Source organism: Chelonoidis abingdonii, chromosome 24 (assembly GCF_003597395.2).
Source record: "Chelonoidis abingdonii isolate Lonesome George chromosome 24, CheloAbing_2.0, whole genome shotgun sequence".
Lineage (NCBI taxonomy): Eukaryota > Metazoa > Chordata > Testudines > Testudinidae > Chelonoidis > Chelonoidis abingdonii.
In genome coordinates this window covers 10,172,767-10,185,488 of record NC_133792.1, presented here as the reverse complement: position 1 = coordinate 10,185,488, position 12,722 = coordinate 10,172,767, and the positions used below count along the sequence as shown (strand labels likewise).

The 12,722-nt window shown below is 49.3% G+C and overlaps 1 protein-coding gene across 1 annotated transcript in view; it reads left to right on the top strand.

Moving 5' to 3' along the window:
• ASTN2 (astrotactin 2) overlaps window positions 1–12,722 on the top strand; it is a 660,907-nt gene that overhangs the window by 374,498 nt on the left and 273,687 nt on the right. The window contains exon 12 of the mRNA XM_032797631.1: window positions 11,522–11,688. Coding sequence (XP_032653522.1) covers window positions 11,522–11,688 — 167 coding nt within the window. The remainder of the gene's footprint in view (window positions 1–11,521; window positions 11,689–12,722) is intronic.

Below are 12,722 nucleotides of genomic sequence, written 5' to 3'. Positions count from 1 at the left end.
CAGCCCAGGAACTGTCAACAGTGAGGCTCAGCAGGGCCACCTGTGATGATGGATTTATAGCATGTGAACATGTAGCCACTGAGAACTGGACTGAGACTAGCAACTCTCCTCCCATAAGGAATCACAAAGGATTTTTCTTCCCTGATGCACGATTGGCCAGATGTAAGGTGGTGTTTGTTTTGTTGTTGTTGTTGTTTGCTGTTCTTTTGTTTTTTCCACTTCTTCTGAAGCATCAGGAATTGGCCACAGATGTATATGGGACACTGGATGGGGTGGACCACTCTGCTCAGGGGGTCTAGAGAATCCTCTTTCTAGATGCCTGGTTGGTGCGTCTTGCTCACATGCTCTGGGACATACAGATTGCCAGATTTGGGCTCAGAAAGGAATTTTCAGGCTAGATTGGCTGAGACTGCCCCCCACCCCCCCGTGCAGCATAGGGTGTGAGTCCATCTCAGCTAATCAGTTCCCTGCTTCAGGCATTGATGCACCTTGGTCTCTGCCATTCTCTGCCCGTGACACACAGTTTATTTGCCCTGAGGACTGATATGCTTTAGTCACAAGCATGTGGGGTTAATATAGGGTTAGTTGGGTGGAAATGAACGGCCAGGAGGTCTGACTAGATGATCCAATGGTCCCTTCTGGCCTTAATATCAAGCTCTGAAGACACTGGAAAGACCTTGGAGGTAACAGCTGGTCACTCTCAACCTGAGCTGCATTGAAACCGGTGATCTAGAAACTGGATTTTCCATGGTCAGTCTCCAGAGCCATTTGTTCCCTTGTTAAGTGCACTCTGGAACACATGCCTTGTGTGGCTAATAATGCAAATCTCCTAGACATAAGCATCTAAATATACGTAGATACACAGACATACGCTTGAGGCATTTGCATTGCTTTTCAGAGCAGATCAGATACATGCCAGGGCATGGCTGAGATCTCAGTAAAATGTTGTCGTGTGACAGAATGGCAGGAGCACCGAGAAGGGCTGTTTGTGTTGGGGCTGTGGGTGAGAGAATGAATGCCTGCAGGGATTAATTATCGTCTGTGCCGTTTCTCACCACCACTGAAGCTTGTATCCAGTCCAGCTCAGGTGGATAGAGAAAGTTACCACCATCTGGTAGCTCTTGGGTGGCTTATGTGAAATGAAATTTGGTGGCTTCAGTCCAGTTCTCAGCCCTCAACCCCTGTTGGTAATCTTGGCAAAGAGTCTAAGAGTCTGAGCTGACTCTATAGATCAGGGGTGGGCAAACTTTTTTGGGGTTGCAAAACTGTATGGAGGGCCGGGTAGGGAAGGCTGTGCCTCCTCAAACAGCCTGGTGCCCACCCCCTCCCACTTTCTGCCCCCTGACTGCCTCCCTTAGAACCCCCACCCATCCAACCCCTCCTGTTCCTTGTCCCCTGATTGCCCCTTCCCAGGACCCCCCGCCCCTAACCATCCCCCGGAACTCCACCCCCTATACAACTCCCCTGCTCCCAGTCCCCTGACTGCCCCGACCCCCTATCCACACTCCTCACTCCCTGACAGGCCCCCCGAGACCCCAGTCCTATCCAACCCCCTGTTCCCTGTCTCCTGACTCTGCACCCCCACCCCCTGAGACTCCCACACTAATCCAACCCCCCCACACACATACATGTTCTCCATCCCCTGACTGCCCCCCAGAATCTCTGCCCCATCCAACTTCCCCCTGCTCCCTGTCCCCTGACTTCCCCCTGGGACCTCCCATCCCTTATCCAGTCCCCTGGCCCCAGCCCCCTTACCATGCTGCTCAGAGCAGCATGTCTGACAGCTATGCTGCCTGACAGGAGCGCACAGACCCGCCGCCCAGAGCGCTGCCCGTGCAGCAGTGTGGTAGCAGGAGAGGGAGGGACAGTGGGGGAGGGACCGGGGCTAGCCTCCCTGGCTGGGAGCTCGGGGGCCAGGCAGGATGGTCCCGCAGGCCGTAGTTTGCCCACCTCTGCTATAGATTGTTCTCCTCTAGAGGTCAGGATTGAGTCACATGGACAAGATTGCCCTGCTGCTGTCTGTGTCATGCCTGTTCTGTGAAGTATTTCAGTCTTTCTGGCTGCCAATCCGGCACGTTTCACAAGCCTCAAATCAGCACACCAAAGATTAGTTAAGGAGGAATGGCGGGGCGGGAGGTGAGGTGCATAGAGCAGCTGGTAAAAGAATTGAAACTGCATTGGCTCAAACTTTCCTAGCCTTTGCATTTAATCTCCTCCAGGGCTCCTTCCAGCAAAGCGCTTAAACACATGCTTAACTTTAGATTTCAACAACTTCCAGCCCACCATCAACCTCAGCCTGGACCAATCTACACGGGAGGTCCACTTTCTAGATACCACGGTGAAAATAAGTGATGGTCACATTAACACCACCCTATATCGAAAACCTACCGACCGCTACGCCTACCTTCATGTCTCCAGCTTCCATCCCAGGCACATCACACGATCCATTGTCTACAGCCAAGCACTGAGGTACAACCGCATCTGCTCTAACCCCTCAGACAGAGACCAACACCTACAAAATCTCCACCAAGCATTCTCAAAACTACAATACCCGCACGAGGAAATTAGGAAACAGATCAACAGAGCCAGACGTGTACCCAGAAGCCTCCTACTGCAAGACAAACCCAAGAAAGAAACCAACAGGACTCCACTGGCCATCACATACAGCCCCCAGCTAAAACCCCTCCAACGCATCATCAGGGATCTACAACCCATCCTGGACAATGATCCCACACTTTCACAGGTCTTGGGTGGCAGGCCAATCCTTGCCCACAGACAACCTGCCAACCTGAAACGTATTCTCACCAGCAACTGCACACCGTACCATAGTAACTCTAGCTCAGGAACCAATCCATGCAACAAACCTCGATGCCAACTCTGCCCACATATCTACACCAGCGACACCATCACAGGACCTAACCAGATCAGCCATACCATCACTGGTTCATTCACCTGCACGTCCACCAATGTAATATACGCCATCATATGCCAGCAATGCCCCTCTGCTATGTACATCGGCCAAACTGGACAGTCACTACGGAAAAGGATAAATGGACACAAATCAGATATCAGGAATGGCAATATACAAAAACCTGTAGGAGAGCACTTCAACCTCCCTGGCCACACTATAGCAGACCTTAAGGTGGCCATCCTGCAGCAAAAAAACTTCAGGACCAGACTTCAAAGAGAAACTGCTGAGCTTCAGTTCATCTGCAAATTTGACACCATCAGCTCTGGACTAAACAAAGACTGTGAATGGCTTGCCAATTACAGAACCAGTTTCTCCTCCCTTGGTTTTCACACCTCAACTGCTAGAACAGGGCCTCATTCTCCCTGATTGAACTAACCTCGTTATCTCTAGCTTGCTTGCTAGCATATATATACCTGCCCCTGGAAATTTCCACTACATTCATCTGACAAAGTGGGTATTCACCCACGAAAGCTCATGATCCAAAACGTCTGTTAGTCTATAAGGTGCCACAGGATTTTCTGCTGCTTTTACAGATTCAGACTAACATGGCTACCCCTCTGATACTTTAGAGCCACTGACATCGGTGCTTAGACTTGTGTGTCTAAAGTCAAATATGTGCTGGATCGGGACAGGATGCTCAGCACCTTGCAGGATTGAACCAACCCTTTGGATAGCCTCAGTCCAGCAAAGCACTTAGGCCCCAGTTCAGCAAGCAATGTAAGCACATGGCTATGGCCTTAACTATTCAGGACAGCACTTAAGCATGGGCTTACCTTTAAACAGATGTTTAAATCTCATTGATGTCAATTACCCAGAATAGGGGTTACTCACATGCTTACAATCAGACGTGCTTTGGTGACTTGATGGATCAGGGAGCCAGTTCTTTGCTATCCTATGCACCACAAGCTCGGTATATGGCTTAAGAGCAATGTCAAATTCCCCCAGAACTGGTTTGAAAAGAGTGGAGACCCCAGCTCACCTCCATGCTGCTGTTTGCTTCCACCACTGCCAGGCCATCCCTGGACACCAGCCCTCCTCTACACAGCAGGGAAGCTTTGCTGGGGGAAGCTGGGCCTTCATCTCTTAAATATCTCCAACAAAAAGGCAGCTAATATTTAGAAAATTCAGCAGAATAATAAAAACGGGCAATTTACTCTCTGCAGAACCACTTTTTTAAATATTCTTTTTTAAAAAAACTTAATAATAAAAAAGGGAAGCCGAGCTGCAAAAACCCCGTCAGGCAATTTAGCTGGAGAGTCAGTTTCCTCTCATCACTGAGATTCGTGTCAGTAATGAGGTATTTCTGATGTCTCCAGAGACCCTGGCACCCGTCTCCTTTCTAACGAGCTTTGCGAGTGTGGAAGAAAAGCATGCCTTTGCTTACTGAAATAAACAGGGACCAGGCCGTTCTCTCATTTCCCTGGGGAAACGGTCCCTATGGGGCTTTCAGTTGTCATTTTTTTAAGTTCGTCTTCAAAGAGCTCCATCTCTTCTGCTTTGGATTTGATTATGAAGGTGAGTGTAGACAGAGTTTCTTTCGTCCCAGAGTTCTAGCTGGCCGGTGGATTGAGCTGCGACCCAGAGAAAGGATTGGGCAACTTGCACAATGCTGAGTCACCTTAACGTTACCCAGGTGAACGGACCTTGGTTCTGGACTTTCTTCTAGCCTTCAATTGATCTATGGTTGGGTGCTAATCTGCAAAAGGTTGTTGTTGTTGTTGGTATCATGCTAGTAAGGAGGAATGGCAGTGAGGTTGGTTAGTGAGGTCTGGGGGTTAGAGCAGCAGCTGGGGAGGCAGGACTCTTGAATTCGATCCCCATGGTCTCGCTGTGTGGCCTTGGGCAAAGTCATTTAAAAACGACACAGTTCGACGCCGAAATGTACCTGAGTAAAAATAGCACCTTCTTATTCAGCATCTCCGCTCCCTGTGCACACGCAGAGTCCTTTCTGCTGACCGGAGTGACAAAAATAGATGAGTTTCTCCTCCTGCTATACCTGCAGAGCTAACACATCTGCGAGCGAGTGAGCTGGAATCTATTCCACTGCACTTCATCAGCAGGGTTGTTTACCGAGTTACAATCAGTGCCACCTGTGCAAACCTCTTGATGGCAGGAGGGCTGCATGGGAGTAGCTGTGGGGGTCTAATTTAGCCAGCAGAATCTTTCTCACTAGTTATGTTGCTCCAGAAGTCAGGAATCTAACTTGACTCTTGGATCCCAAGTGGAGATCGGGGTGGGAGGGAACAGAACACATTTGTTTGTTCTATAACCTGAGCAGTTTGGAGTGACAGTAAACAGATCCCCTTTGGTGCGAGGTTTGCAGTCACTCTCTAACCTTTCCATGCCTCAGTTTCCTGCTCTCTGGAAGAAGTCAGATAGTTGAACGATCTCCTGAGTTGAGGTTTAATTATAGAAATGTTGTTAAAATGGTCTTAGAGCATTGTTCATCCAAGGATCTAGAAGTTTCAAGTATTCCCTGAGTGTTAGTGATTTCAGGGGTTCTGTTCCCATCTCTGCCATCGATCTGCTGGGAGGCCTTGGGCAAGTTACTTCACACTCTGTGCCTCAGTTTCCCTGTATGTAAAATGGTGATGATGATACTGACCTCCTTTGTAAAGTACTTTAAGATCTTTGGGTGAAAAGCATTACAGGAGCTAAGAAGGCATTAGCCCTTATGAGGATGATTTTGTTGGACTGCTAGTGGATTGTAGAAGCTATTAGTCTATATGGAGAAAATAGATTAATTACTGATTTGTTGCAGGTGTTTAATTGCATTAGCTGGCTGGCAGGAAACAGAATGCCGTCCCCTGGCTACCTCCACCCTTCATGACATGGTTACAGCAGGTGAATTGGTGAGGGTTGTGTCATCAGTAATCACCCAGACAGAATTATTGGCTGAGTTGGCTATTGATTTTCTAATCATTTTCAGATGTTGTCCCCCCTCATCCTGTGTCACTGCAGAGGCAAATTGCAAATTGAACTACAGCTGGATTGATGTGGGATTGATTAGAACTCACAGTAATTATTGGGTCTGTACTGCTCAAGCCAGACAGATGAATGTTAGCAATAATGGATATGGTTCTTTATCAAAGCGCAGAAAATGCACACCAAGTACTGTGTGCATAAGGGTGCAGAGACCAGCCCTCCAGAGCAGCTTATCCTGAGGACAGAAATGTCTAAATAAAACCTGTGGACACATAATTTATGATCCACAGCTGCTCTTCCCATGCTGGGTAAGGACAGTTTTGGGGTAAGGGCAAATTTGATCAGCTGCAGGGTTTTATTGGTGACAGCCAAGCAACAAAGTTCCATTCTTCTATCAAGGAAGATAGAAGTACAATTATGAGGGCATGATTCTGGGAGGTGCTGAGTGCCCTGTTGACTGCAGAGAAACACCCAGCTGCTTTCCCTGGAAATTGGTGATGTAATGAGTAAGTGTGTTTGAGGTCATTGAGTTTAAGGCCAGAAGGGACCCCCCCACTCACCCAAATAGACCTCCTGTATTTCACAAGCCACTGAACACCACCCAGCAACCCCCACACCAAGCCAGACAACTAGTATTAGATCAAAGCATGAGCCCTCAGGAGACTAAACTATTGCATACTTCCGGCAGAGAACAGGAGGTTAATAGAAAAAGCTAATTTTTTAAAAAAAAGACAAGAGAGTTCCATGCATATGCAGCCGTCTGGCACGGGGAAGGTTGCTACACTGTAAGCCTGCCCTCTCTCTGAATTCCCTGTATCGATTGCCAGCTCCACCCTTGTGATCTCGCTGGAGGGAGATCAAGAGACCAAGCTCCTTGAGCGCTGTCTGCCCAGAGGATGTGTCGAGCTGAAATTACTGCACTTAGTCCCTGAGCAGGGTTCTACATGAGGCATTCTGGAAGCCCAGGTGCATTATCCTAGCCAGCTCCATGGTCCCTTCCCTGCTGGTCCCTGCGTGGTAGACTAAAGGGGCCAGAGCCTCAGTTGCTATAAATTGGTGTCTCTCCCTTGAAGTCAGTGGATTTACACCTGCTGAAGATTTGACCCTCCTGGTCCTTGAGCAATCTTGAGCCCAGAGACTAATGGTGTCCATCCTCTTGCGTTAACCCACATTAACACTTTGTGGCTTTTTGACCCTCTGTAAGTGGAGAGATTTATGATTCTTCTACCACCTGCAAGGTGGAAGAGTTGGTCCGTTAGCTCAAGCAACTGTGTCTCATGTTTAGATCCAGAGGGACCAGGTCCAGTCCCTGTGGACAAACCAATGTAATACAGGGAAGGGGGGAGCTCCTTGCAGCAACCTCTCCCTAGGTTGGGGGAAAAATTCTTCCGTCGGCCTAGCTCCCGCCTCTTCAGGACGTGGATTACCGGTGCCTGTGGGAGAACCCTTCCCATTGCTGTGGGGAGTGTCTGCACAGCAGCTGGGCTGCTGTAGCATTTCAAATGTAGACAAGCCCAAAGACTGAACATGCCCAAGTGCTAAGTAGTTTGCTATATAGGGAAAGATTTAAATTACCGTACAAAGTGCAGCCAAGATTCCCATCCCCCGAGCCCTCAGGCTTGAATTTATTGTTGCCTCCGTGTCTGTATGTCTGTCTGTTAAACAGCCTGTTGCTAACTGCAAAGCGAACTGGCTCCCTTTGGCTGTTGCCTCTCTCACTGTGTACTCCGAGCGGGATGTGTTATGCCTCTGACCCTGCCATGGAACCCCCCAGTATTTGTGCAGTGTTAAGGAGATCTTCCCCAGGGGAACTTTCCGCTGCAGTGCAACAGCTGGCTTGTGAGCTACTTCCCGGAGGTCGGGGGAGGGGGACTCTCGTTTGCAAATTTCACTTCGGAGCAATTTGCGTTCCGTAATTAATGCACATTGGAATGCATAATTACAAACAGAAACAAATCACGCTTCCTGATGATTAAAAATCAAGATGGGAAAGTATTCCAAGGGGCGAACCTCAGCTGGCACGCGGCTAAGAACTATGGGGAAACGCTTCGGGGTGAGTCTCCATCAGTCCAGTCCACCCCTAGCTACCATAGCCCCAGGGAGAGCGCCAACCTCTTCCTCTGGAGACAGAAAAGGGTATTCCCATCTCTCATGGCAATGAGTCTTTCTTAATGCCAACCTCTGATGCCTCAGCAGGTGGAGCCAGAGGCAGCAGCTCCTGAATCAGGCCTAGTTCCAGCACTGTATCTGTACCAGCATAACCCTGTACTCTAGATCCAACCCACAGTGACTGAAGGGGCTTTTCCATCCCTGTAAGAATGCCAGCTTCTCAAACCACCATGGTTAGGTCAATGGAAACATTTTTCTATCAACATATCTGTGTTTACACTGGAGGTTAGGTTTGCGTAGCTCCCTTGCTCTGGATTTTCACACCCGAAGCGCCAGAGCTATATCGACCTATATTGTAAGTTTAGGCCAGGCCAAAGTCGATAGAGTCTATGGGTGTGACCCTAAATCAGGAGCCTCTCCAGCTCCCCTGGAAGTCAAGGGAAGGATCCTCATTCACCTGAGCAGGAGCCCTGTTGAAATGTCCGATCTCTTGGAACGAGGGGCATCTCTATTTCAACTACACAAGGCGCCGTCCTTGCTCATCAGTGGCTTTTCTGCCTGGCACAGGGAGAGAATTAGGCCAGAGAAAAGCCGAAGGGCAAGATCAGTGGAGGCATTGAAGCCAGGGCAGCAAGGAGAAACTTTGGCCACTACTGCAGTCAATGAACCTTTCCCGCTTTTGTTTCTGCCTGTTTGCACAGCTTCTGTTACTCTTCCATTGGTCCACACAGACTAGAGATGGGGCTTGTATCTATACAAACACAATTTTTGTGAGCCTTATTTGTCCAGAGTGTTTAGCAATAAAATGTAACACGTGCGAGAGGCATCTGTCCCCCCTTTATATCCATGCTGGGAGTATGAACCGAAAAAGCTTGCTGCAGGTTGCTGCAACCTCCTCTGGTGCCTTATGGGTAAGGCTTGGAGGTCATGGAGTCCCTGATTTCCAAAGACTTCGGTGACATTCTCTGCTTCAGCCCCAGGGGCTGCAGGACTCTGGAGCTAACAGCCAGTGGGGTCCTGGCAGGGTTCCAGCAACAGGTGACAGCAGCCAGAAGCGACAGGGGCCCCCCTGCAAAGTTCCAGCGACAGGTGACAGACTCCCGAGGGGGCCCTCTGCAAGGTGCCAGCGGTGGGCAACAGCCTCACACTGGGAGAGGGGGACTCCTCAGGTGAGCGGCCAGGTGGGGGAGGGGTCCCGTTTTCTCTTTGGAAAATATAGTCATCCTGCAGCTCTCAACTGCCGTAGCGGGTAAGGAGAACCCCACAGCTCCCAGCCACCCACGGTGGTGGGGGAAACCAGGGAGCCGTAGCAGCAAAAGTCACAGAAAGGTCACAGCTTTGTTGCCCAGGACCTGTCCATGAGTTTTATAAAAATAACCATGACAAAATCTTAGCCTTACTGATGAGGAGCAGAAGCTTCGATCTCCAATCCTGGCCCTTTCCCCACCGCTAGACATGCCCTCACTATCCCTGTCCTGTGAAAAGAGGAGGTGTCATGCTCTACTGTTGTCATTTCCTTGGCCACATCTTCTGGATAGAGATGGCTTCTGCCTCTCCTGCTGTTCCTTGTTTCTCTGCACTGGCCCTGCTCCAGTGGCTGAACCAAGGATCCTGTCTCTCATGGTCCGTTCCACCTAGTTCAGCAGCTCAGCAGAGGGGGAACAGCTGGAGAAGATGAAGTGGCCTTTGGAGCTCACTTCCTGGTGCATCTGCGTTTGCCCTCCAGGGAGGCTGCATGGCCTGTGGGAATGGCAGCAGTTACTCAAATTAAGTTTTATAGTAAGGAGCTAGCACAGCAGGGGGGAGGGACTGAGGCAGGTGGCAGGAGCTTTTCATTACCCAGCTGAGAAGCTACAGGACCATCCTGGCCATTTGTGGCTTTGCACCATGAGCAGCCAGAGTTCAGCTGTCATCCTACAGCTAACGGCCTGATGCCCAGGCATCAATCAGACCTGGCAGCTTGTGTCCGGAGAGGCACCTGGCTGGGTAGCCAGCCCGGGAGCAGGGATCTCCTGGACTTTTATTATATGTACGGCATTTTGCTCGCACAGAAAATTGATTTTCTTTTTTAAGCACAAAATATAGCAGTTTTGTAACCTTTCTTCTGCTTGACAGAGGCCATTTATAATCTGCCTTCACCGCTACATGTGCAGGCTCTGAGCTAACTCATCTTCAAGAACTCAGTAATGCATTTTTAATTGTGAGCTGTTCTTAGGTGAGATTTATTTTTTCCGAGGACTGGTCCTTTTGTTGTGTTGCAGGTTGTTTTTTGTGAGGTTTCTTTCTTTCTTTCTTTTTTTTTTTTGGTTCTAGTTTTTGATAAAAGAAAATAAATAAATAGCAAAGGTGGACTCAGAAAGCACTTTAATCAGGGTGGCAGATGATTGATGGCATTAGCTGCCTGCTGGCTTTAATCTTTTGGGACAGGGAAAGCCAGCCGGAGAATTGAAATTAAAACCTGGAGCGGAACTGGATCCCTAGCTTGTGCAAAGTGGCCCAACTCCGTTGGCTTCAGTGGGGTTACTCTGAGCACCGACTGAGGATCTGTCCTTCTGCAGTTGTCTGTCTTCGCTGCCAGCCAGGAAGGCTGCCCCCTGGCGAGAACTGCTTCAGAGCCCCGTCTGCCTGCTCCAAAGAGGCACTGGGCTGCTTTTTGGGAATGATTTTAAACGGGGGTGGGGTGGGGGGTTGAGATCCCCAAGCATTAATAAAATGCACGCGCAGGCTTAAACAAATAGCGAATACTCAGCCAAAATCCCCACGGCCTTCAGCGGGGCCAGGATCAATCTCACAGGAGTCCATTTAATCGCGATGCCTTCTGTGGGCAAGGGGAGGGATAGCTCAGTGGTTTGAGCATTGGCCTGCTAAACCCAGGGTTGTGAATTCAATCCTTGAAGGCGCCATTTCGGGATCTGGGGCAAAAATCTGTCTGGGGATTAGTCCTCCTGAGGTCCCTTCCAACCCTGATATTCTATGATTCAGTGTCAAGCATTTCCATTTCTTAGCATGAAGATACCATCCAGGGAGAGAGGCTGGAGTGGAGTGTGCCATGAAGATACTTGTAATGACTCCTTTCGCCAGAAGGTCCCAAAGCCCTTTGCCAAGTGGGTTAGCACTGTTTGCCTGAGGCACAGAGCAGGGAAATGGGGCAGAGCCTGGAGTAGAACCCAGCTCTCCTACATCCCAATCTAGTGCTCATCCCAGTCGACACCGGCTCCCCAGGTGAACTTGCACCTGTGGAGACCCGAGGTCAGGTTTTCGTGTGTCCTCCGTTTATGCTGACAACAGACCTGAGTTAACCACTGGTGTAATGCCGTCCACCTCGCTGGAGTGAAGCCTGATTCCATTAGGAATGAACATGGCCCCCCAGGGCAAAGAGCTAACTCACAGCAGGGAGCTGGGTCCCTGGCACTGGCTTACCTGTTGGTCCCACCATCACCTCCGGCAAGGGAAATGCCTCCAGAACCAGCAGGGTGAGGTATCCCACTCGCCTTAACATGTCCCCTCTTTCTGCAGTGCCCGCCGGAGCTGAGGCCCATGAAGGATGGCACTGGCTGCTATGACTATTCCAAGGGGATCGACTGTTCGGATGGCTTCAATGGTGGCTGTGAGCAGCTGTGCCTCCAGCAGACCCTTCCCCTGCCCTATGACCCCTCCTCCAGCACCATCTTCATGTTCTGCGGGTGAGTCTCTTGGAACCATTGTGTCAAAGGGGTTCTGCAGCTTGAACAGAAGACTTGAGCAGCTGGTTCCTCCTCTGCTCTCTTCTCTTCCCCTGCATTCCTCTGAGCCATGTTGTGTCTGTATTCACGTCTCTCTCTGTATGTTCAGACCTGTGTGGCATGGAGGGAGAAGAGGAGTATATCCGCTCAGAACAATGGAGGAATTGGCTTGTGTGCGCGTGCGCATGTGGAAGTATAATTCTGTTCTCGCTGCACATCCATGCAAGAGCTTGATGTCCCAGTAGGCATCTGTGAAAATATACCAGTAACTGCATGAGCTGTGTGCCCTCATGGGGGGAAAGATTATTCATATGGGGGCAACAAGTATCGATCGAATGTGCATGCAATTTTTGATGGTGAACGTACGTTCCTGCTGGCTGGCAGTCTAAGCACTTGGGAATGATCTGTGTGCAGACGGACAGTTCTCACTCCTACAGGAGTGTGTGTGTATGTGAGAGAGAGAGAGACTGTACAAGTCAGTCCATGTCTTGTTATATAAACCCCAAACTATTTTGTCGGGTTGTTGTTTTTACTTTTCTTTGTTTTGTTTTTTTGCTGTGCATCTCTTTAAATAGAGTTTCATCCCAGAGCTTGGCCAGGATCCTAGAAATCTATGTGATTTAGCATTTCTCTAAGGAAAATCTCCCCGACTACAGAATGTTCCAAAGGGAGCTCTGTGATTATCTGGCTTTATGCGGCATGGCTGCAGAAATAGCCATCCGTCACATAAGCCATCCTATGCACTGCTCTGGTTTAGAGGCTGGGCAGATTGTATCCCTTTGTAAAGAAATCAAGAACATAGAAAGAAATCATAACATCACACAATAATTGAACAGTAAACTAAGATTATTGGCTACACCTTTGCTAATGCCTATCTGCATTTACACATACTTGTGAGCCCATGCATTAACCTACTTCAGTCCTTCTAGCTACAGGGGAAGAGGAGGGAATGGGGAAGGTAGCAAGAAGCCATTTAGTGGAGGAAACATCTGCAC